The sequence below is a fragment of the Lygodium microphyllum genome, chromosome 14, assembly GCF_053477565.2.
Source record: "Lygodium microphyllum isolate KBCC chromosome 14, Lygodium_microphyllum_v1.1.10, whole genome shotgun sequence".
NCBI classification, from domain to species: Eukaryota; Viridiplantae; Streptophyta; class Polypodiopsida; order Schizaeales; family Lygodiaceae; genus Lygodium; species Lygodium microphyllum.
This window is the reverse complement of record NC_141148.1, coordinates 77,792,570-77,819,575: the sequence shown is the minus strand read 5'-3', so window position 1 is coordinate 77,819,575 and position 27,006 is coordinate 77,792,570. Positions and strand designations below refer to the sequence as shown.

The 27,006-nt window shown below is 40.8% G+C and overlaps 1 protein-coding gene across 1 annotated transcript in view; it reads left to right on the top strand.

Moving 5' to 3' along the window:
- The window catches only part of LOC148025749 (uncharacterized), a 38,949-nt gene extending 17,182 nt beyond the window's left edge, over positions 1–21,767 (top strand). Inside the window, exons 3-4 of the mRNA XM_087692983.1 lie at positions 19,932–20,004; positions 20,366–21,767. Of these exons, the coding sequence (XP_087549109.1) occupies positions 19,932–20,004; positions 20,366–20,925 (633 nt within the window). The 3' untranslated portion in view covers positions 20,926–21,767. The remainder of the gene's footprint in view (positions 1–19,931; positions 20,005–20,365) is intronic.
- Positions 21,768–27,006: the final 5,239 nt, after the last annotated feature.

Below are 27,006 nucleotides of genomic sequence, written 5' to 3'. Positions count from 1 at the left end.
GATTTTTTGTCACTTTGTTGTTGATCGACTAGTTTTTGGGGGTTTGTGCTATTTATAGATTCCCCACTAGTTGGCAAATTATCTTCCTCATTTCCATAGCAGGTGCTCCATTGGTTGCTGCAGTCTTCTTTGTCTTTGGTGCGGACAACAGATTGGATATTCTTAGTCTTCGTCATTATCACTCTCTCCATCACCGTCAGTGCTACTATCATCATTTCAACTTGATCGGGTGCCCTCATCAACACCTCGGATTGTGTGCAGGGACTGATCAATCCACTCTTTTGTATTCAACATTTGTCTTTAGCTAGTGTATATTTTTTTCTTTCTTCTCATGCTCTCTCTCTCTCTCTGTCTCTCTGTATTCATGTCTCTTTCATTACGTACTCTCAGAGGATCTTGTACTTCTTGCCTTTGTTTGTGAGTTCTATCTGCTTTTTTAAGGAAAAGATGGTCGAGTCTATTCTATGATTTCAAGGCATACCAAGAAGTACATCACAACCATGAAGATTTGCAATACATAAGGTATCTTGATCGCTAGTCTTGTATTTTGTTAGTTGAGCTTGCCAATGTAAGGTATTATAGTCTTCACTTTGTCACCTTTATTGACTTTAATACTTGGTGGATTGTTGTTGAAGTCTCCATTTTTTCATTTTTAAATCTAAGCTCTTTAGTGAATTGTAAGAAAATGAAGTTTCCATTCATACCACAAACTAACAAGAGTAGTGATTGCTTATCTTGCAATGGTCCCCAAGTTTTTAATATGTAGCTTCAGAATGTGATGTGTGTTTGGCACTACGTAACTGATGACATTGATTGCCATTGGTGACTTGGGCTTGTTATTAGAGACCTTGCTTTGTTCTTTGTTTAGAGATTGGTTTGCCATGTGGCTTGTTTAACCATCCGCGTTTAAAACACTTTACTTCTTTCATGGAGTGTTACTTTTTCTTTAGAAAGTTGCTTGGCTTGTGGGTATAGATTGGAGTGGAACTAAGGAGCATTTGGAGGTGCATAGGGCTTTATCTTCTTTTTATTTGATGATTGCTAATGATTTATAACCACTATGCTCCATTTCCAATATCTCAACATGATCAATGAGTTTCTTGAGACTAGAACAATGATAATGATTATGACTAGTATGAAGTCTAAAATGCAAACTTCCTTGGAACTTTCTGGCTTTTCAGAGCTGCCGATTTTCTTGAAATGTTGGACCTTCAAAAGTGGCTTTCAAAACCTCTTTGTGTAGACATCAAATGGCTTGTTTTTTTGTTGCTGAGATTGGATCCCACTCCATTTTTACATCTCATTTGAAAATGAACACAGAATTGGCTTTGTATCATGTCAACAAAGGGTCTCCACAATTTTGGGCCAGCATGATCACATCCTAATCTTATCCACCAAGTGTAGGCAATGGTCAGGTCAAATGCAGAGTTGTCAACTTATTTTTATCTTTTTAAAAAATAATTTTTACAACCATATAATATTTGAATTTGACGAATAAACTTAAAAAGAAGATCTGGATTTTGTAATCTCGTACGTATTAAATTTGATATTTTTCTTAAGCTAAGATAGAGACTTGGTCTTCTTCTTCTCATGTTTTGTCACATGCTTGATGTAGTAATTGATCCAGATGAAGATGGAGATAAGGGTGGAGAGTATTAGTGCCTTTGTCGATGATGAGGTCTTTTGCGTGAAGAGTGTGATCCCTTTGTGACTTCATTGGAAATTGCACCGGATGACTTTGAAGCAAGAGGATGCACTTCAATGCAATCTATTTCTTTGTTTTGAAGTAGAATGAAACAATATCGACTTATAATTGTACATCAACATAAGCAGAGTATATTTGGTAGTTGAATGCGTAGAACTACTGTAAGCAAACTCAATCTATGGAAGGTAATGCTCCCAATCAGATTGTCTATAGGAGACATATGTACAATATATCCACCATGGTCTATTATATTATATGCTCTTGATCTATCCATTGGTCTGAAGATGGTTCGAGGACGACATGGATGATTGAGTCTCCAACCTCTAGAAGACCACTTGCAAAAAATAGCTAGTGAACTAAGAATCACAATAATTGACTCTTCAGACAACTGCAAAGTTTATATAGATGCACTATAAAGAGACTAGCCAACTCATGGATTTTATGATCGTCTTTGTTGGGAGGAATTCAACCCATCTTCGCCAACAAGTTGACCATGATAAGATTTGCATCATGACCTCGATTTGTATGTTGCAATCCTATTACAAAAAATCATGGAGACACTTCTTTACTCTTTATTGGTAATTTGTAAAGGATGTAGTATCTTCATTGATTTGTGTGGTTTGGCTTTATTAAGTCGATTCTCAATCAAATTCTTCATGTGCAGCCAATAAAAGTACCGACTAACCAAGACTAAAGTTTTGTGTATACCAGGGTGTTGCATGCATGACGCATCATGACACTCGTATAAAACTTTCTTGTGGATATCCTTATCATTGAGCGCATACATTTTACTGTGTAAATAGTAATTCATTTTTAATGGAATACTTTTCAGCATCTTTCTTTCAATAGCTAGCTTTTGGGTATTCAGATTGTCAAAGCTTCTTGGGCTACTAGGTCCATCTTGGATGCATGGTCTTGCCAAAGTTGAGAGTCAATTTGGCAATAACTCTTGAGACAAAGATAGAAATCAATTGAAATCTTTGAAAATGATAAAGTATTAACTTTTGTGATTCAATTAAAGGCAACGGTAGCCTTGTTGGTTGCACCCTTGCGGTAATGAATCTCAAACTTTAACTTTTGCATAGGCTTCGCTTATCGTTCAACCATGGAGATTGGGATGATTGCAGAGGAATTTCAACATATGGTAGTCAATCCAAATAATGAATCAGACGCTATACAAATAATGACACCACATATAAACGGCATGGATGACTACTTACATTCGTTTGTTTTGAGTGATCAAACATGTTTGGGCATCAGTGAGATTATGGGTTTGAAATGCAATAGGTCGATTGTCTTGGTATAAAGCGGCATCTATAGCGTAATCACTAGAATGTGTATGAACCTCATGGAAGGTTTATTCAAAGCTATGATCCGCAAAATTGGTGTAGTGGTAACCAATCGCTTCATTGTTTGAAAACATTGATTGAGCTCACTGGTCCATATAGTAGGTGGACTAATATGATTTTTCTTGCTTTGGATATCCTTGAGTGTGCATCAAATTGTTGCTATTCAGGTTGTTCGATGACTTTGATACACACACAAAAGGATTGCAACAAAGAACTTATTTGAAATAATTAACAAAAATAATTAACATAGGTTGGTTTTCTAGTAGTTTCATTAAATACAATAAACCTTTAGATGCTCCGAGACCTTGTCTCCCTTGTTGATTGATTGTAATCAACCTCACGACTTTCTAGGTGTCCAAGGACCCTATGACCTTCAGTGTTGGTTTGAAACTAATTGAGGGTCGTTCTAATGCCCATTCATAGACTCTAGCTTGTTTAAACTCTAGAAAACACAACCAACTTTAGCTCAAATTCATGGAGCAATGTTTCAAGTAAAATAAACCTACCTTGCAAAGTTTCCATGCTTCTTACATTGGTCCCCTCACAAACAAAGGAATTTCTCGTGACTTAATTGTATGAAAGTTAACTTTGCGATAGAATTGTCTAGAAAGTGCTCAAGGCTTGAGATCTCAAGGAAGAAGAGAGGACCTCAGCCCCTAGCATTATAGTAAACCTTTTCTAATGAGAATGAAGTCAACAATAGAAACAATACTTGCTGTTTTTGTAGTTATGGAGTTGCCTTCTTGATTCCCCATGTTGAGAGGAGAATTGAATTGATCAAGTTAGTTAAGTTCAAAATGTTGTCATTCTCACTTATCTTGGTGCTTACAAAGCATGATCCTAGCATAGGGAATGCTCATGTTCACCTTCCCTTACCACGTTCCAATATTGGAATGTTTCCCAACTAGGGAATACTTGGGAACATGTCGTTTTTGGTGGGGCACTTTGGTGGCCTTGTGCACATTGGATGCTTCATCTGTGTGTTTTTTTAAAATTGTGGGCACCTTTGTCTCCCTATTTGCCTATTGCAATGTAATGACTACTAAAGAAGTTGGTGGAGGATGAAACTTGTTGTAAGAGACTAGAATGCAATGGATGCTGGGCACCTTTGTCTCCCTATTTGCCTACTGCAATGTAATGACTACTAAAGAAGGTGGTGGAGGATGAAACTTGTTGTAAGAGACTAGAATGCAATGGATGCTGATGAAGGCAGTTGTAGAAGGTCTCTAGTATGCAAAACAGAGCATTGAATAATGCTGGCTGTTGGCAGAGTGCTCCAAATCTGTAAAAGGGGAAGAGTAGGCTGAGAGAGTGTCCTCCAAGTAGTCGCTCATGGAGAGGGAGAGATAGGGAGTGGAGTGAGAATTTGTGAGTGGACGCAAGGAAGAGGAAACACGAATATAGGGAGAGAAGGGAAGAAGAAGACTGCAAAGAAAGAAAAGAATAGAAGAGAAAAATCTGCATTGAACAATGGAAGAATTTTGAATATAAGGAGGGTTGATCAATCCTTGCACATAGCCCAAAGCGTTAGTGAGGGCATCGGATCACGTTGACGATGGCAATGCTGGAAGATGAACAGCCAAATATCAGAGTGTGCCGGAGCCTATGAAATAGAAAGATGACCAGCCCAATAGATGGCTATATATAGCCATCTCCTATTGTGCTGAAAATGCTGTTGTGCTAGTAATCAATGTCGGTGATTGATAAGCAAATGTTGACGTGGCAATACTTGGGCTGATCGTTGGCAAACAAGTTGATATCAGATAAATAAATGACAAATGGAAAATACATGCTCTAAATTGAGTTGCCTCCTTTGTCAAAATAGATGAAAGACATGTCAGAGCTTCTAGTGTCCCCGTTTGACTCGGACCGAGGCTCATAGACAGGAGATGACAATGCATGAATGCTAACACCCCCTCTCAAATCTTGCATGTGGCTGAAGACCAAAAAAGATGGAATGGATCCAATAGAGGTAGAAGGAATGTCAAAGTCGAAGAAGTCCATTGATGAAGAAACTCCTCACGATCCTAGGAATACCTATTTAAAACATTAGGGGTTGGGGAATCCATAGCCGCATCAACAATATCGTCCCTCTTTGAAAGGGATGGAAGGTACAAAGGAACCACTAGAGGAGATGGTGGGGGGATGGGATGGGATAGATGGTGCACAAGTGGGAATGGTTGCAGCAAGAGAGAGCTGCCTCAAAGGACCTTGTATAAGAGAAGGGGAATGGAATCTATAGAGCCCAGTCTCTTGCCAACGTGTTGCTAAAATAACTTTGAAAGACAAATTCTCAATAAACACAGCTTGCTTGGTGAAGAGAAGCAGAATATCAAGTCTCATAAGGCCATAAACAGAGAGGAGTGGAAAGCCAAAATGGAGCACAAGGAATGGTTTGTCAATAATGGCAAAGTGCCAATATCGGTAGTAGGCAGTGGACAAATGTCACCAATAGTGCTAAGATCCTCAGATGGACGAAGATCTTGTAGTAAATCTCCTTGTGGGGGTCATATGACTTGAAGCACCATTGTCAATGAGCCTGAAGGATCGATTGGGCATGGAGATTGAGATAGATAGTCATTATGCGCAGTGAGAGAGACAAGGAGAGTGCGAGAGAGCAGAGCATAGAGTGAACACGTTTTTTTGGATACAATGACGAGAGTACCACTTTAGGTTTTAGATAGATATCCCATGCACATATAAAAGGCACGATGGCCCTTTATTCCCAACAACCTCCCACCTAAAGGCAATGTGCCTTAAGAGGAGAAAAAGAATCAGCTAAGTCTAAGTATGTACAAAGCTGAAATAAATATATCTATCCAACTCCCATCATTTGTTGGCAATGAGCAAACCGCTCTGTTGGAAGACCCTTCGTGAGAAGGTTTGCAGGATTATCATCTGTATGCACTTTGACAAGCTCAATGCTCTTGCTGTCAAGTACATCTCTAATGAAGTGATACTTCACTTGTATGTGCTTTGTCTTTGCATGAAAGACAGGATTCCGTGCTAGCATGATAGCACTCTGACTATCACAATGGAGAACAGGTAACTCAGTGATTCCAAGCTCTCTCACCAGACGTGAAAGGCATAAAATCTCCTTGTATGTCTCGGTGGCAGCTACATACTCTGTCTTTGTAGAAGCCAATGCAACACACTTTTGTAGCCTGGAGATCCAAGAGACCGCTCCTCCTGTGAAAGTAAACACGTACCCAGAAGTAGACTTCCTGCAGTCCGCATGACCAGCATAGTCTGCATCTGTAAAGCCAACAATAGATGCTTTCTGCTTTCCAAAGCAGAAGCACAACTCCTTTGTGCCTTTGAGGTATCTCATAATACCTTTCATTGCATCCCAATGCTTCTTGCCAGGGGTTGCCATGTATCTGCTAACCGCTCCCACTGCAAAAGCAATGTTAGGACGTGTAGCAACCATAGCATATATCAAACTGCCAACAGCTGAAGCATATGGTATCTTGGCCATTTCAGCCTTCTCATCATCACATGTAGGGCTGTCATCTGCACTGAGTTTCACATATGGAGGCAATGGAACTCCAATTGTTTTCCCCCCTTCCATATTGAAACGTTGCAAAACTTTGGAGATATACTCCTATTGAGATAGATAGAATAAACCTTTAGATCTATCTTTGAGTATTCACATGCCAAGAATGTGATTTGCATCACCCAGATCCTTCATGTCAAAGCTGCCATGAAGACTTTGCTTCAATGAATCCAAGGCATGAGTATCCCTTTCAGCAATCAGCATGTCATCAACATACAAAACCAAGATAATCAGGCTGCCATCTGCTGCCTTCTTGGTGTACAAGCAGTGATCCACTTGACTTCTATGAAAGCCTTGGGATTGCATGAATGTATCAAACTTATGATACCATTCTCTTGGTGCTTGTTTCAGCCCATACAAACTCCTTTTGAGTTTACATACTATTTGTTCTCTCCCTTGTTCAACAAACCCTTCAGGCTGCTGCATATATATGTCTTCATGTAGATCACCATGTAAAAACACAGTCTTTACATCCATCTGTATGAGCTCCATATCCTCAACTGCAACCAAGCCCAAAATGGTTCTCAATGTAGTCATCTTGACTACAGGAGAGAAAATCTCATCAAAGTCAATTCCATGCTCCTGCTTGTACCCCTTTGCAACCAATCTCGCTTTGTACTTTGGTGAGGAACCAGAAGTGACTTTCATTTTGTAAACCCATTTGTATGGAAGGGTTTTTCTGCCCTTTAGGCAACTGCACCAAGTCCCAAGTGCCATTTTTTTCAAGAGATTCCATCTCTGACAGCATGGCTTTATACCATTTCTTGCTGTCATGTCTGTCCATTGCTTCCTTGAAGCAAAACGGTTCACTACAGTCTGTCAACATGACATACTCAGCCACATTAATTGCACCAGGAACAAATCTGTCAGGTTGTCTAGTAGCCCTAGACGATCTCCTAACCAATGGTCATTGTTTGTTGGCTGTTCCTGCAAATTTTCATTTTCAGCATGCTGTCCTGGCATTTCAGCCTGCAATTCAGCATTTACAGCTTGCTGTCCTGGCTGTTCCTGCACATGTAATGACTCATTTTCATGGGCAATAGCTAGCTGATCATTTCCAGCATCATTTCCTGCATTTACAGGTTCATTTACAGCAGGTATTTGCTGCTGTACAATGGGCACATTTTGCTGTCCAAAAGGTATTTCTTCCCGGAATACAACCCTACGGACCTCCTCAGTCTTTTCGGGTTGTTTGTGCATGCGATCTTCCCGGAAGATAATGCCATTGCTGCATTGTCGAAGGGTTTTCGAAAGCAAAGTCGCGTCCACAGAGGACCTTGACGAATTTCAAGATAGAAGATCAATCATGTGAATAAGCAAGGCGAGAAATTAATGCCAAGTAACAATTGTATTACTGCCAAGATGTTTACAAAATACAAGATGAATTCCAATCTGATTAGTCCACTGGTTTTAGGCCACCCGATTTAATTCTGCAGCATTTGTAGATCCTTTTGCTATAATGATTGTATGTTTCTTTGAAACTCCTTCTTGCATCACTGGAGCGTCGTCATCTTCTGCCCATCCACACTTGGTCAAAAGCAATTTCCAATCACATAAGCTTGCCAATAGAAACTCTGAAAATCTTGAAGATGTGCTTCCAGCACTCTGTTTATCCAGTTCAGTTGCCACTTGAGCCATAGTGCAAGCAGCTGAAGCAATTCAAGCTTCTTCCTCTCAATGACACTTTTCGTTCAAATTTAGATATCTTTCCAAGAGTTAACAGCCTCCTTCCACTGATGAATATTGTCAAGTGTTGCCTGAAGCTGATGCACGCGATCAGACAAAGATGAAAGCTCTTGTGAGGCCCTTTTTTCTGCATTCGAAAATGAGTTCTTTCCTCTTCTTTGAACAACAACATTTTGAACTTTCTGAAAAAGCAACTCAAGCTCTTCCACTCCAAAAGAGCTCGAAACAGAGCTCATGCAACATCAGAAGGTGCTACTGCAGCTTCCAACAGACTGCTCACAGTAACATCAGAGATGTAGTTGATCAGACAGCTTGGCCAGTCCTCATACTAAAACCTAGATGGATATCTTGAGCATGCTGGCTACTAGGACTACCCAACTTATCAACTAAGACTGCCAATGTATCATCTGCCATGTCTGATTTAGGATACATTTACCATCCTACAGTCACTCTCCACCTTTTGCCATTGAGGGTAGCCAAACTACAGAGCCCTAATTAAGGTTCATCTCCAGTAAATGGAACAGCTTGTCATAAGGGATGAAACACTCACCACAATCATTATAGCAACACCCGAACACTACTCAGGCATTGTTACATCTTGCAATAAGAAACTTTCTCCTTGTTTCTTCCTCTGCTCTCTGATGGACCAATCTGCAGTTCCCTTTCTTGCGATATAATACCATCATGTGTAGTTGGTGTTGCCGTAGAGCTATCGTCTTCATATAGCTAACATAAAAATTGTTGACTAAAGGTGATCGCACTCGGGCTCTGAAGTTTTTCGTAACACCCTTGGCATAGGTGTGAAGCCATCTGTTTTATAACAAAGCAAACAAAGCAGCGCAGACTGGGTTAACAACTCATTTGGCATTCGCCTGATGCTCCTCTTGTATGTCACGTTCTTCTTCCCTGTCTTCTTCAGTGGTGGCTAATAATCCTGAGAACAGGATAATATCCGCAAGAAAGCAAGGCTCAATCTATGCCTTCCACAATGTGCAGGTATGAAACTTCATCAAGGATGAGGCAATCAAAGCACGTGTGGAGAAAGCTCGGCTCAAAGATGGACTGTATCAGCTCTTTGCCACTCTGATTAGTGTGTCCAATAGCAGCCACAAAAAAACAGAAACTCTTCTTTTCCCCGTACGCCCATATAATGACTACCATCTCTCCGTGCCGACAACATTTCTATTCAATCTTCTTGCCCACTTCTTTTGAGATAGAAATCATGTCCAGAAGAACACTTGTATCCAGTCCTTTTTCTCCTGTCGTCCTCCTTACATGTAATATGGTGTTGGAGCTTTTCCTCCCTTGCGCAGTTTTTCTGGTCTGCTAATTCTGTCAAAGATAAATGCTTTTTCAGGAGTGATTGCTGTAAGGTCGTAAGGTGGGATATTTCTCATCATGGCCGCATTAGCCTGTTGCAATACTTCATCACTTGTTAGCACAGTGCGATTGTCTTCTGCTTTTTCAAATAGCCGGCTAATTTTCTCCTTCCCTCTGTATTCCGTAACACAAAAGCACGTTGAACTTTCCCATGTGGTTCAAACATTTTATGTAAGCAATCATCATCAATATCCAGAGTCAAATTTCCAATGAAAAGGAGAGAATCTGGTCGAAAAAGCTCAACAATGAGAGTCCTATCGCCCAACTTTGAACCATTCAGGGCTTGACAAACTTGTGAAAGAAACTCCTCCACGTTTCCTGAATAATGTTCATAGTGTATTACTGCTCCATCATGCTTCTCATTTTCAAATGACACACTGGTTATTTGCCCATACTTGTTAAAAAGAGGTAAAAGCTCCTCCTCAGTCATGCCACCTCCAACACTTGAAATGTGTACACAGGGCTTGGCATGCCAATGCAGTGGTACCTCCACACCGTCAACTTCTGGAGGCAGAGAATCTTCATCCGTCTCTACTGCTTGTATCTCTACCTTCTCAGGCTCAGTCTCTGGCTTCTGTGCCTCTTGCTCCTTTGGCTCTATCTTTTCAGGCTCCAGGTCCAGCTTTTTTGCTTCATTCTGTGCACCCTTCTCACCCCTGTTTATGATAGTAGTTGTTGCCTCTCTAGCTTCATTTAGATGTGCCTTAAGCAGGTTTATAGGATGATAGCACTCAAAATGTCTGAAGGTACAAGCAAATGAAAGAGCTTCTAGACGTTTACCATCATTAATTAGCCTTTCAATCACCTCTGGAGCCTTGGACATCCATATGCTCCTTGGCATCTTTTACAAACCTTATTGTCACAATGGCTTTCGTTTGAAATAAATCATGTTGATGTGCTGTCTCCTGTTCATCATTATGCTGCCCACCTCCATGGGTTTGTAGGTGTGCTTTTGGGTGAACATCAAATCATCTACTAAATAGTGAGGTTTGATCTCCAGCCCACGCAAAACAAAATGCAAACACAACGACTAAGTATGCACAAAGTAATAAATGTCACACACACAAACGTTTTGGTGGATTCCACACCTCGGATGCGCAGCAGCACGACAACGTACTATTTTCCTTTTCTTGGGATCCCACAATTTATACCCCATTTCATCCTCGTCACCATATCCTAGGAAAATGCATTTACAGGACTTTGACTCAAGTTTGCTCCGTTTTTCTTTACGAATGTGCACAAAAGCCTCGCAGCGAAACACTTTCAAATGAGCATATGAGGGTGGCTTGCCCGACCACGCTTCTTGGGGAACTCCCTCCTCCCCAAAGACCTGTTTGGTGACCGATTAATCAAGTGAACGGCTGTCATACCAGCCTCTGCTCAAAAACCATGGGGTAATGCAGCATGAGACAACATTGTACGGACCTTATCCTGGATTGTCCGATTCATACGCTCTGCAACTCCATTTTGGGATGGATTATGAGGGGTAGTTAGCTCCCTCTTTATCCCTTTGCTGTCACAAAATGCCTGAAAGGCTTTAGACACATATTTTCCACCATTGTCAGAGCGAAGACACTTAAGTGTCTTATCTTTCTGATTTTCAGCCAATACCAAGAATTTTTTAAACTGGTCAAGCACTTTATCCTTGCTACGAATAGGGTAAATCCATACTTTCCGTGTAGCATCATCAACAAAGGTGGCAAAATATTTCTTTCCCCCTAAAGATAATCTGGCATTTGACATACATCTGAGTGTACTAACTCTAGAGGAGAAGATTTCAAAGAAAGAGACTTTTTGTGAGAAGTATGTGCATGTTTGCCATAAATACAATGATCACAATGCTCAAAATCAGCATAACGAAGATAAGGCAAGTAACCCAAACGAGAAAGCACTTTCATTCCTGTTTGACTCATGTGTCCAACCGGCCATGCCACAAAGAAACACGTGGCTGCTCGGTCATGGCAACAACATGGTCACGCACACTAGATACATGGAGTGGATACAACGTATCACTCTTGCAACCTCTGGCAATAACCCTAGATCCCTTACAGATCTTCCATTTTCCATCACCAAAGGTGGTATGAAAATCATCATCATCTAGTTGCCCTGTGCTGATCAAGCTCTTCTTGAGCTGAGGTACATGCCGTACATGCTGAAGTGTAAAAACAGAGCCATGCTGAAACTGTAACTGCACACTGCCAATACCTGCAATCTCACATGCATAGTTGTCCCCAAGATGGACAACACCATGTCGACCTCTTGTATATGCGGAAAACCACTCACGATGAGGGGTGACATGAAAAGAAGTACCTGAATCAAGAATCCAGGTATGCATGTCATCATCTGTATCTGCAAGTAGAGCATGTGCACCAAAATGTGAAGAGACAAAGAGTACATCACTCCCACTGTCACTGTCATGAGTGACTACATTCACCTCTTCAATTTTTACACTGCTTTTCTTAGGCTGACTGTCCTTTTTCTCTTCCTTGCAATCATCTGTCTTCTTGCCTTTTCCTTTCTCTTTCTTCCATTTGTAGCCGTCACGTTTAAAGTGACCCTTCTTGCCACAATGATGGCATTCAACATCTTTGCCACGTGATTTACTGCGTCCCTTGCCATCATATTTGCCCTTTTGCTGTGATCTGCCCCTAGTATGCAAAGCACTGGAAGACTTGCTGGATGCATTGTTCTGCCGATTCATCTCTTCCATAAGTAGAGCACTCTCTACATCAGCATACAAAAGGATCACATTAGAATTACTCATAGCAGTCTTGAATGTATCCCAACTCTCTGGTAGGGTGCAAAGCAAGAAAGTAGCCTTAAATTCCTCATCAATCATAAATTTCAAGGTAACCAGCTGGCTTAACATGGAGTTAAACTCACTCAAGTGAGTAGACATTGCTGTACCTTCTTTCATACGCAAATCCATAAGCTTTTTCAGCCAATACACTTTACTTGTAGTGCTCTTCTATGCATACAACTCTTCCAGTCTAGTCCATATAGCATATGCAGAATCCAAACCTTCAATGTTGAAGAGCAAGGCATCAAAAATCGATAGCTCTACGGTTGAGCGTGCAAGCTCATTCAACTCATCCCAGTTGTCTTGATCCATGTCCACATGCTTTGCCCCTTTAGTTTTGATCGGCTTTGCCTGCTTCTTTTGTAACAGGATATTGTAGCACTGTTTATGAATCAAATTACTGCTGTCATTGCTGCCAGCCATGGTTTTCAGCTCAAAAGTGAAAAAAGAAAACAGTAAATGCAGGCCCAAATTATCACCCAAGTGACCAAGGTACAAACAAGTACCAATCAGCAATAAATGACCATGCGGAAGTACAGATTTCAGATCTGCAATTCAGTTTTCAGAAGCACCAAACCAAGTGCTACAGCATTATCCAACTGATTACAGCTGTTCCAAAAGGCATGTTCATCACTTTACATGAGAAATCCCAAAATTTCAGCTGCAAATTTTGACATGAACGATCAAAAGCCTCAAAATTTTGTGCTCACAATCGTCAAACATACATCTGCATTTCCTTTGTCATGCATAGGACTGTCCAATTTTGCCAAAATAAAGCAATTTCAGCAAAACCCCCAAATTTTACCAAGTGTTGATATCCAAATTGTGCGGAATTCAACCCGCATGTACATAAAATGACCAAATGCTGCACAAATTTTGCCCAAATCGCAAAAGCCCCAAATTGCACGGCGTCCAATGTGCCTCAATGTTGAGAAATTGGGTCAATTTCAGCCCAATTTGTGTATGTACATGAAAAGCCCCAAATGTCGGGGACAAAATGTCACCAATTCCTGCAATTTCTGAGACAAATATCACTGTTGCATCCTACACTTCACTCTTTCCCTTTTTCTTGTACTTGTCATCACACATTTTATGGCATTGTGGCCAAATATGACCCTACTTCCCACAATAATGAAAAGCCAATGTGGACTTTTGGTATAGGACTTACAGTGAGACTATCCACATAACTAAGAACGAGACTGCTAAGTATCTCTCCCACGGCATTATTACCGCTCTTACCATTATTGCCTCTAATTATCAAAGCATGATAACTATGAGAAGCATCAATATTCTTTATGTTAACCTCTTCATTCGAGAGTGCACCCTCTACATCTTGCAATTTCAGCCCATCAGTAGGCATATTTGCACACATAGCAGTATGGCATGCGCATGAAATCTGGACAAATCCCCAAATTTTCCAAGTCCTGCGTGCACTAATTTTAGTGAAATTGAAAGAATTTCACTAAAAATGTGAAAAAACCCCAAAATTTCCGGGCAGATGTGCACCGACTTTGCAATTTCAGAGTCAGATTGTCCACTTCTGTGTTGAGATCCCCAGATTCGAGAAAAGCCCCAAAGTTTTGAGTCAATTTTGCACAGATCTGAGGTCTTGTGCTTATGCGCGTGAAGCCCCGTCAGAGGAGAAAGCAATTTTCAGAGAGAAAAGAGTTGAATTTTTGGGAAAGAAAAAAGATCTGATGGGTCAACAGACCCGTCAGCCGTGTGATTTGACGTACGCCGCTGGACAGGGCGCCTGTTCGCCGTCCCGTGACCACGTCGTTGGCCGCATGTCCTCCTTCCGTGACGCTTGATCGCTGGCTTGTCCTCTTGCTCGCGTGCTCTTCGTCTGTGACGCCTAGCTGGCGTGTTCTCTTGCTCGCGTGCTCTCTGTCTGTGACGCCCGCATGCTCTCCGTCTGTGACGCTTGGTCCATGCCTGTCGCATAGTCACTGCTTGTAGCTTACACCTGTGACTCTCCTGCTCGCCTTTGAGCTCTCGCTCAGCCTGACGACCGTCAGCAACACCCTACGCTCTGATACCAATTTGAAGGATCGAGTAGGCACGGAGATTGAGACAGACAGTCATTACGCGTAGTGAGAGAGACAAGGAGAGTGCAAGAGAGCAAAGTATAGAGTGAACACGTTTTTTTGGGTACAATGATGAGAGTACCACTTTAGGTTTTAGATAGATATATGTATGAAAGTACAATGTGCCTAATGGTTTGTTCACACCCGTGCACATATAAAAGGCATGATGGCCCTTTATTCCCAACAGAGCCAAGGGCCCTCTGAAGATGATTCAACCACTAAAGAAGGCCCCTCCAACACATAGATATGAAGGAACACAGACTCATGGGTGATAGCTTGTGTAAAGGTGGAGGAAGGCTCAGATGTTTTAGCTCCATCCTTTGCTTTGGGACAAAGGTGAGGATACTTTTTCCAACACTTCTCCTCGGGATGAGTACCCTTCTGACAATAGGGGCATTTAGGCTTTTTCGAATCAATGTTAGAGCTCGAGGAAGACTTCAAATGATGAACATGCTTTTTCTTCTTGTTCTTGGCCGTTCTTGTCCTTGTTTCCCCTTCTTGAACCTATAGTAAAAGCCTTCGTGGAGTTGGATCCATTGGCTTCAACCTCTTTGAGATGCGTGCTCCAAGACAAGTGGGGATAATTTCTCCCATAGAAGAGTCTCTGGGCTCCTCTATGTAAGAAGGTTGGTTTGGAAAACATCGTACTTCGGACATGGCAGCTGAGTTAAAAGAATCATGGCCATATCCTCCAAAGAGATGATTTTGTCGCGAGGGAAGAAAGCTCATCCGTCATGTCCTCCAACTTGTTGATGCAATCCTTCATGGAACGAGAGTTATCAATAGCGAGCATCCATAATTTTTGCTCAAGAGTAATCTAGTGGGCAAATGTCTTTTGATGGTACAAAGAAGCAAGCTTTGTCCACACTTTTGCTGCCTATTGCAACTTGCGCACATGCACTAGGACATAATCTTGTAAGCTCATGAAAGGGAAAGATCAGTCATGGCTTTGTCCATAAATGAACCAATGAAGGGATTGGACAAGGAACCAGGGTGCTAACGAAGTCCCAAACATCAAAGATGTCCAATATACACTCCACCTTGTAGGACCAAAGGGAGTAATTAGACCCATTAAGGCGATGATCTTTGGGTAAGGAAGATAGCATGGGCACTTGAATAGGGGTGCCATCACGGCAATACTTAGGCCAGCAGTATAAGGCCTATGAGACATATGGAGAGGGAGAATGACCTAACAGAGGGAGAAGGGTGATTTTCACATCGATCTTCGTGACAAGCTGACTAGTAAGATTGCCAATTAGGAGAAGGGAGAAGAAGCTCCTCTTTAGAATCGTCTAAAGCATTGAACTAGTAACAATTCATATTTGTAAACCTGCAAAACACACTAAACCCTGTAGGACCAAAGGGAGTAATTAGACCTATTAAGGCGATGATCTTTGGGTAAGGAAGATAGCACGGGCACTTGAATAGGGGTGCCATCATGGCAATACTTAGGCCAGCAGTACAAGGCCTATGAGACATATGGAGAGGGAGAATGACCTAACAGAGGGAGAAGGGTGATTTTCACATCGATCTTCGTGACAAGCTGACTAGTAAGATTGCCAATTAGGAGAAGGGAGAAGAAGCTCCTCTTTAGAATCGTCTAAAGCATTGAACTAGTAACAATTCATATTTGTAAACCTGCAAAACACACAAAAACATTTGTTTTTGGTGTTGGGGAGACTGAATGGAGGGAAAATCAGCTACACCTTGCAAGACGGAGTTAGATGTCCCGCACACTTCGTAGAGGGCCCGAACAATGCAAAAAATCTGTGTTCTTCGCGACAGATCTGCTCCAAACAGCAATTATGCGTGGTCTTCTCTTCGTAGAACCTCCAAGTCCTCACTTTGATTATGATCCATGTGAGAGTGCGCAACGGAAGAGGAAACGTGAACACACAGAGAGAAGGAAAGAAGCAGGCTGCAAAGAAAGAAGAGAATGGAAGATGAGAATCTGCACTGAACAATGGAAGAATGCTGAATACAAGGAAGACTGATGAGTACCTGCATGCAGCCCAAGGTGTCGATAGCAGCACCGGAAGATCAAGGAATGCTCGAATGTTGGAGTAGGCTGGAGCCTGCAAAACAGAATGATGACCAATCAAATAGGAGGTGGCTATATATAGCCAATATTTGCCGAAAGTGGCCAACGAGTAGGAAAATGTGCTAAAAATGCTATTGGACCAGCAATTAAATGCTGGCGATTGATTAATAAATGCTGATGTGGCAATATCTGGGCTGATTGCTAGCAAACAAGCTGATACATAAATCAGCAAACGTGAATACACCTAGGTCCCGACTAAAATGAGAAATGCATGCTCTAAAATGAGCTGCCTCCTTCCTTAGAACACATGATAGACATGTCAAAGCTCCTAATGTCCCAGTTTGGACTCATACTAAGGCTTGCAGGTAGGAGATGACAATGCATGACAAACGTGACAGGTAATAGAAGGATGTGATCTGGATAAGAAGTGGGATTGAGGTGGTTTCAATGCCTGCATTGTGTCCTTATAAAGGAGATTTTTGGGCATTTATCCTAGTGTATAATAAAAGCCATAAATACAAATAAAGCCTTTTTAGGGCTGTCAATGAAGAGCGAAATTGGGCTGCACCACAATTTACTAGTAACGAATGCCATGATTTTGGTTGGTCAATGCTATACACACTAGTTGCAATTTTGGAGTAGCTTGCATAGATCCTTTCTTGAAAAATGAAGTATAGTGCATGCTGTGAAGTACACAGCCCTCATGTACATGGTGTTTGACTGACACTTCCAACAAGGCAAATCAAGCACTATGTCATGCCTTTCTAGGCAAAGCAAACTTTTATAATTCAAATGACTGAACCGAGCATGCCACAACTTAGTGTCATCAATGATTGAGGCATCAATTGCCTTGGCCATCCTTGGATGCACTCCACTTTTTAGGTATCCAACCTATGAAGCCCATAGTAAAACGTGCCAGTAGTACAGATTATGTCAACATTGCTAAAGCTTGCAATTGTGCACACTTACACCTATCCATGTGAAAATTGACCAAGAAACCACCACATGCAACTGTCAAGACCAATAAGGGATTATTCTTGATCTTTGGCATGGACACACTTGTTCGAAGTCCCTTTTTTCCTGTAGATTGCTATTAAGTCTGATCATATCCAAGCTCGTTACAAAGTACTTAGTGCAATTATGACTGGAGTAGTGGAAGTGATCGATTCCTACTGACTCCAAAAGGTTAGATAGGGAATATGAAGTTCTTACTTTGTTTTCTTCCACTGTTTCCACCTCATTCCTCCTCTCCATTGTATTACTATGGAATAGTTATTATTTGCTAGATATCTATCAAATCATTGTTACCCCATTAACTACAACTCTCTAGGAACCTTTCGAATGCCTTTAACAGCATATGATGCAATTTTGGCACAACTGACCTCTTGGATGCATTCTGCATAGGGATGGACAACCCTATGTAACAATTAATGTGCTTACAAGCACCATTGTCAAAGTGTGAGATAGATATAAGGCAACAGAAGTAAAACAATGAAGTTGCTATGTACATAGTCAACATAAAAGATAGTCAACATAAAAGAAGAACAAGAACATATGAACTTAGAGACAATATACTTGGGAAATGGAATGCATACATGAAAGCATGAGAGAGGGTACAAATCTGCACAGGCTGTAGGCATACCTCAGCTGAGTGCTTCCAGACTTCCTTTCTCCAATAGGATGCTGTGTGCCAGGATGTAGGCGTGCACCAACTGAGTGCTTCCAGACTTCCTTTCTCCAATAGAATGCTTTGTGCTAGGATGATGTACATGCATTGGTGTTGCCCTTGGCAAATAGGCAAAGAGTACGAGTGAAATCTTGATAAAAATCCAGCAATCCACTGAAGTTTGTGGAAACAAGAGTCATATGTGCAATATTCTTATCAATGCTAGCCAGCTGCTCCTTGAGATCTTTGATTTGTGTGATTTATAAATCTATGGAAACTTCCTCAATCATGTGTTTTGTTTCTAAATACTTATGCAAGTATGCGCCACACGCTTCATTGCACACTTGGTACGATGATTCAGAACATGATTGAATATAAAACGTGACTTGCCTCTTGCATGATAGAGTAATCAATGCATGCACATGTGCATCCTTTCCATCTCACTTGGTTGGGAGTGGGAGGAGCAGCAGGTATTGAGCTGGATGAACCACTAGTAACAACCTATTCTCCACCATTGGAAGATGCTTGCTTCTGGTGCAGAATTGAACCTTTATGCCTCAACTATGTCCTTGATATAAGCCCACTGTTGGTTGGCAACTATTATGGTGCATCACGTATGTCCACAGGGGGTAATTAGTGCCATTGACCTTGTCATTTGTGCCAAACATCCAAATATCATTAAGCCTTGCCATGGCAACATTACCTAATGCATATGCAAACGTAAGTGCAACTCAAAGCTCTAAGTGCCAAAATTGCCCAAAATGGGGGTGTTTTGCTGCTGCCCAAATACCCGAAAAGCACAGGAGACAGAAAGAAATGGCAATACCTGTTTATGGAAGCACTGGAAACAGATTGACAAGGGTGATCAGAATGATGTATTGGCTTGCTATCCAAAAACACAATTTTAGGTGGCATTGGCGGGTGGCACCATCATGCAGCTGCTGATGGTTCAGTTGGTGGTGGCAGCAGATTTGAGGGACAAAACTTGTCACCCAAATTTGGAGTCAATTTGAAAATTTGAGCTGAAATTGATAGGAAATGGAAGAGAATTTTGCATAGGGTTTAAATGCATGTGAAAGGGTTCGAAAATCGGGAAGTGGCTCTTAATATTTGATAAGAGGCTTTAGGTGAGAGAGAAGCAAGATTAAGAAGATTAGCCAAAAAATAGCTTGTCGACAGCATTTGATGAAGTGGAGACGCTAACATGTTGACCTGTGCAATGGAGATACATGTGGTGACCATGACCCCACATGTGAGGCCACACTTATGCTATGTACGTCCTCAGCTAAGTAATTGAATTTTAGGTTTCAATGATGTAAGAGGGCAAGCATACATTTTCAAATACTAAATTATGGAAGGGGCTGCGTAATAAACTCATTCTCCCATTGCTCACTTGATCATTATTATTCAGTAGGAACAATAGTTTGGATGTAAGTGCAAAGTTGGAGTCTAAGATTGTAAGCACCAAACTAAGAGTAAGTTTACTGCACTGGCATAAGCATGATCTGGGTAAGCCTTATATATATTTCAGTAAAAGCTGGTTTGGTTAAACCTGAAACTTTGAGAGCATAGGATAGACTAGAAATTTCTTAAAACTTATATTCGTTTTACTTTTAATGATACTACTCATGATCTTTGGGCTGTTTGACTTCAATATGCAGAAAGAGAAGCATAAGCACAAAGACAAGAAAAAGAAGAGGAAAAGAGACAGTGATGCTAATGGTGATTCACATGGTGAGTGCCTTCTCATCTCTTTACTGCGTTGTGTGTGCATTCATGCCTTTTATGAAGGCATGCTCACAGAGTAGATGCATTAGAAAATGTTACATGCAAGTCCACTGCCACACCTGCATCATAAACTAGGCTTACGTCCAAGATCTTTGAAATTGCTTGTCTATTCCCTTTAGGTTCTGTCATGTTGTGTTAGCAAAGTCACTATTAGAATGTCCAGAGCCAGGAAGCACAGGTCACTATTCTTTTGGCAGGTGCAGGTCCAATTCAGAGGTTTCTCTGTGTGTTTATGCAATTCATTCCATGTGCTTTACATGTCATGGAATAAGGATTGGGCTTTGGATCCACTTGCCTGTGCTGACAGACAAGGACAAGCGTTCTAAAAAGTCTCATCGATCTGAGATTGCCAACGAAGTGCCTCACTCAAAGAATGGGAAAATAGTGGCGGATGTGATTGCTGCTTGCTCATCTTTTCCATTGGATAACCGACTCCAAAGGATTGATAGCATACAAGCAGTCAGTTCCAAAAGCGAACGGATATCAGACAGTTTAAGCCATGACCCAGCATTGTATGATAAGAGAGAAGAAGATAATGGGACAACAGACGGTCAGTTGCACTTGAAGATTGAAGTGCCCAGAGTTGATAGCAATGGCACAACTGCTGGTGAGTTGGCTTCCCTGTCAGAAAGTCTCATTGCACGCATTGAGACCGAGTCACTCAAACAAAGGGATTCTCAGTTAGTACCTCGGACAGAAGTTTGGTCTGCAATTGATGATCAGGAGTGGTTATCTGTTAGTGATGATCAACCTCGGTCTAAACCAAGGCCAAAGTTGCAGGAGGATAAGTCATCTTTGGTGTGGGAAGAAGCAATGCTCCTACCCTCAGTTGAGATATATGCACTGCCTTATGTGGTACCATACTGATCAGAGGGGTTACTGTCCTTTTCAATATCTAGCCAAGAGCAAAATTTTTTCATGTAAAAGGTGGTGATATTTTACATCTGATCATTAGTCTGTGCTGGGCTTGCTATTTTCTGGTAATATTTCTGGAGGCCTAGCAAATGTATGAATCGGCTCAGATGGATTGTTTTTGAGTCGTGGCGTAAATGTTGAAGCCCCTGAATCTTTGGTGGCTGTAGCACAACGAAAACATGATGCAATGCATCTCCGATTTTGGAACGAATGGTTGAGATCTACAACAGTGCCTATGTTGTCATCTCTATGAGACTCTGGCACAATGTCCTGCTTCACACCAGCAAGGCCGGCACATATAGGCAATTACATCAGGGCCAGGTCTCTTATCGCATGCTCTGTAAGATTGATTGGGAATGGACTCAATGTTACATTGCCATTGCAACTCGTGTTAAGGATTCCTCTCCACATGGAAAGTGACACTTCTGTCACAATGTTTTGTTTACCTGAACTTTGATTGTCAGCACTAGCTTTACTTTTTTGGTACACTATTGAATGAGTTAATTGGAATTCTCCCCCCTATGTTCCATGGTCAAGTGTACACGTGTTGGTGTACTGGCATCGAGTGTGTTGCCAATTGATGAATGACCTCTGCAAGAGCCCCAATTTATACAGAAGCTGGGTCTGTGTGAGAAACACATGAACTGGTATTGGAGGATGTCTGAAAGATTGCTTTGGCAACACGTGAGGGAATGGGAAATCCCGTGTAACAAACAAACATTTGCATATGATGCCTACAAATATTTATGCATAATGAGTGGCCCGTCCTTATCATGCGCATAGCACTTCAGTTTGATGTACATTTTCACTTGTTTGGTGGCTCAATATTTGCATGTGCCTGGTTTGTTCCTAGTGCTGAGTGGAGCTGGTTTCCTTTGGGTCTATTTGAAGCTTTTTGGGGAAACATAGTAGATATCTCTTAAGGTATTTAAGCAAAACTTGACATGTATGCCTGTGCACCGCTAATGTTTTCTTCATTTTCTGATATAGAGGGTTCTGTGTTATTCAACTCACTTTGAGTAGCCTAGAAGCCGTTTATTTTTACTCTGGGCAAGCTTTCCAGTTGTTGAATATTGGTCATTAGCCCAATGAGATTAATGGGGCGTTTCAAAACCACGTCTATTCACACCTTTGGAGCAGTATGAATTATATTGTCATTTACCTGACTACGTGCATTTGAGGAAATTAGGATTACTTTGCAAGTAGCTAAGCATTCATAAGTCCTTTATTACTTTGTAGTTCTGCATCCAATGAAATTGCATTGGTATATCGTATAATTATATGTGAAATTGTTGATGTTTTGTAGTATCTGGATTCATGATAATTCTCCAGTGAGACTTTGTTGACCTTTAAAAGCAAACTATGATCTAAGTCTTTGAAATTTTATTTATAGACCTATCTTGAGTTTTTCTGCAGTCTGGTCAGAAAGACAAAGGGGAGAAAGGAGAGTAGATGCCAGGGATACTTGTCATCCCTGGTGGTGGTTTTGTCTCTGGTTGTAAGTTTCTCCGTCGTTATTTTGTCCTCTCTCAGCTATGCTATTTGCCAGATATGCTATTTGTCCTTTCCTCTCTCATCTATTTGTCCTTTCCTCTCTCATCTATGCTATTTTGCCAGACATGCGTAGTATTCAATGCTGTACTAGTCTTTGAAGTAAAGCATGTAAGGTAGCATCTATACTGTAGAAGTATACCACAGCTAAGGTAATAACTTAAGTATCAGATTTAAGGTTTTCCTAAGTTGTGATTTAATGCCCTTTACAAATTTTCTATGATCTTTTGAAATGTTTTGAGTTTTGTACTATCTTGCATGCTGTCATGGTTGCCTTGGCATGTAAGTTTCAAAGAAAACATTTGGTCTTGCAACAGTGAATATGTGGTGGTGGCCCTGCATGTATGAAAGGCAGCACTATTTGTGGAGCCTTCGGACGTGTGCGTCAATGTGTCTAGTGTGTGACACAATGCTACCTTGAGTAGCTTCTTGCAACATACTTCCACATATCTCAACTTGATATTGTGCAAGCTACATGAACCAGCTTCTTGACCCAACCTTCGCAGGTTTGACACTTTGATTCACTGGAATGCGACTTCAATAGTTTGCTCTTTATTGATTACCTTTCCATGCTAAACCACGTCATGAGCTCATGGATAACATAGGATAGATTTGGCTTGCCCATCCTTTGATTGCATTGACATAAGGGAAACTATGTAGGCAAGAGTTAAGGGTATGCCTTGAGCTACCAAATGATAATTTTGTTATTGGTGATGTGGCTGCTGTTCACATGAGCGAATCTCTCTCTCTCTCTCTCTCTCTCTCTCTCTCTCTCTCTCTCTCTCTCTATCTAGAGGCGATGATATCACAACAATTCCTAGACCTCCCAACCAATCCCAACAACCTCATTACTAGACTCTTGAGAAGCATCACCATGCAAGCTTGGTTAGTGGTAAAGGAACCACATAAGGCATTGATGTTGTCATACCATGCACCTCACTTTTGTGAATCATTGCAATGGGTGCCTATTTTCATTCATTGCAAACGTGTGCTTTGTGATTCCATGAAGTACCACCCCACTTATTGTAACGAGTGCCTCTTTTCATTCATTGCAAAGGTATGCTTTGTGATTTCATGTAACACATCACCATACATTTAACTTATAGTACATTCCTTGTTATTTTTGTGATTCCATGGAATACATCACCATACATTAAACCCATAGCATATACCTTGTTATTTTTCCTTGCACACATCTTGTCTGTGTGCGATGAAAGAAGCATACGAGCATATTGCCTAGATTCTTTGATGGTATCTTGACTTGGGCTCCTATTTGGTGGCTTATGGGTGCCTTGCTCTACTACGCTCTCCTAGTTCGTCTATGGTGACTCCTCCGGGTGGTTGAGTGGGTCTAGAAGGCCCTTGATGAATAGTGTTTGATGTCATTGGTATTGTGAGAGAGAGAGAGAGAGAGAGAGAGAGAGAGAGAGAGAGATTTCTTCCATTTTGAATAGTTGCTCACTTTCTCATAGTGGGTGCAACATACCAATATTGCCTCAATTCTTTGACGGTATCTCAACTTGGGCTCCTATTTGGTGGGTTGTGGGTGTCTTGCTCTCCTCCGCTCTCCTACTTTGTTTATGGTGACTTCTCGAGGTGGTTGAGTGGGTCTAGAAGGCCCTTGCTGAGCAGTGTTTGACGTCATTGGTGGAGAGAGAGAGAGAGAGAGAGAGAGAGAGAGAGAGAGAGAGAGAGATTTCTTCTTGCTCACTTTCTCATAATTGTGTGTGTGTGTGTGTGATTGCTTTCTTATAATGGGTGTCTACAAGTAATACATAAGTTTGTGTGCATAAAAATGTATAGTATAATTTGTGTAGCTTTCCATAGAATTAAATGTTTCAAGTTGTTTACTTATGGGTGCAAATTATTGTCTTAGAAGATTCTCTTTACTTGCCACATTAATTATTTCCAATATCAATATTTTTAAGCGTCTACATACACATGCCCCAATATAAACTCTATAGCCCATACTTCCACATCCAATTAACTACACACATTTATAGACATTACACATTGTGCACACCCATAGACATGAAAACGTGGATTGATCTACAATTATGTTTCTTAGACAAGTAGGTTTTGTACCACCAAAGCAAATAAACTTCTTACAATCCTATGTGACTGTTTAAGAGTTTGGATTTGGAATTTGGAATGTAGTAACTTTTTTATTTTATTATTCTTGAAAAAGCGATATTGTTAGAAAATTGGCTCGTATGTTGTTTAGTGTATTGTGCATTCAAAGTATACCCTATCTATGTTGAGGCTTGTTAATCAAGCAAGTGCACAACATTTACAGATGAAGTTGATAGTGTTATCTTTTTCCATTTGAAAATTTTAATGTATGTGATTGTATTATTTTGTGTAAAAAACTTAAATTGTTCTTTGAGTTAATTATTGCTTAATATCTTGTGTAGGGTTTTGATATATACATCATACTATTGAAAGAGAGGGACACATACACATTCACATAGGTGCAAAATACACTAAACATAAGTGCACAAATCTAAAATGATATGCACCGATTGCGCATGAGGAACGTCTCTCATTCAATAGCAAATCTAATTAAACTTATGCGAGAGGCAAGTTACTCAATATACAATTTTTATGCATGCATGCTCTATATATTGTGATTTATTGATATACAAAGCCAATGTGTGCATATAAGTACATCAATAGTTTAGTAAAAAATTTCAAGGTCTAAATTGAAAAAAAAAGAACACCATTTTTCAATGGTTCTCTTATGTAAACGATAAATTTCAAGGGTGATTCTTTAAGTTACGGGACAATATATAATTTATCGTTGAATAAAAGGCCTTTTTGTGTTTGTACATTTATTTTCAAGGTATATATAAAAATTCTACAAAGTAAAACTCTTCCTTTGCTTTATTGGAGGACTTTGGATGCTTGAGTCTCTCTCTCTATGTGTGTGTGTGCGTGTGTGTGTGTGGAAGTAGCTTGCTACATGGACATTGCTATTGTGAATGTGCTTGTTGCTTGGGTACATAATGTGCCACCAAAGTGAGCAAAATAGAATTGACAAAAACTTTATCTACTTACCTTTCGACACGAGAGATTCATGGAGCTTTGATTTATGTCGACATGTTTGAGTGCATAAAGACATCTTCAGATTCTTGAAAATAAAACAGAGAATAAGGAAAATAGATCATACTAACCAATTTCTCCATGCATCGCGTGACATGCACATCTAACTTACATCTTCTTATGAAATTGGTGCAAACTATTATATCCTTTATATGCAGCTGCATGCGTGCGCGTGCGCGCACACGCACGCACGCACACACACACACACACACACACACACACACACACAGAGAGAGAGAGAGAGAGAGAGAGAGAGAGAGAGAGAGAGAGAGAGAGAGAGAGAGAGAGAGAGAGAGAGAGAGAGAGAGAGAGAGAGAGAGAGAGAGAGAGAGAGAGAGAGAGAGAGAGAGAGAGAGAGAGAGAGAGAGAGAGAGAGAGAGAGAGAGAGAGAGCTCCAATATTGACAATGTGCGATTGGCCTTTCCTTATTCAAGTGTCACTGAAAGAATAATGAATGGAGTGACAGTGATGGGCACTCGCCATTTGGAGTGTACAGGTGTGCGAGTATTGCTAGTGTAACTAATATACGGGCAGCTAGGCACATGCCCCTTTATTCCCAACAACCTCCTACTTAAAGGTGAATGTGCCCGTGGTGAGATGAGAATGAGAAAAAAATTTAACAAAGTACAAGTGTACATATAAGTACAACAGGATAAGAAAAGACATCATCTCATCCAATGTCCATCAACTTCCTAAGAAAGGCAAAACACTCTATTGAGAGACTTTTGGTGAGCAGATCTACAGAATTTTGGTCAGTTGAGATCTTGATAAGCTCAATGGATTTGTCCTCAATGACCTCTCAGATAAAGTGGTAATGTGCCTCAATGTGCTTTGTCTTCGCATGGAAGACCGGATTATTGGCGAATTGAATAGCACTCAGAGAACGTGAATGCAACATATGGATCACATCAATAATATCAAGGTCTACTACTAGACTGCCTAACTAGAGAGCCTCATTGCAAGTCTCATTGGTTGCAACATACTCATCCTCGGTAGTAGAGAGGGCCATGCGTTTCTACACCTTGGACATCCAAGAAACACCACCTCCAACAAAGGTGAAGACATAGCCAGAGGTGGACTTCCTACTATCTGCATGTCCTACTTAATTAGAGTCAATGTACCCTCTTATATCATGGCCACCATAACATATTACATATCTGATGTGCCCTTTAGGTACCTCATGATACCCTTCATGACATCCTAATGTCGTATGCGAGATGTAATTATATAATGTGCCACAACTCCCACTATAAATGCCATGTTAGAACGAGTGGCTATCATGGCATACATAAAATTGCCCACTGCAGATGCATAAGGGATCTCGGCCATCTTGGCCTTCTGCTGATCATTAAATAATAAACGATTAGCATGACTAACCTT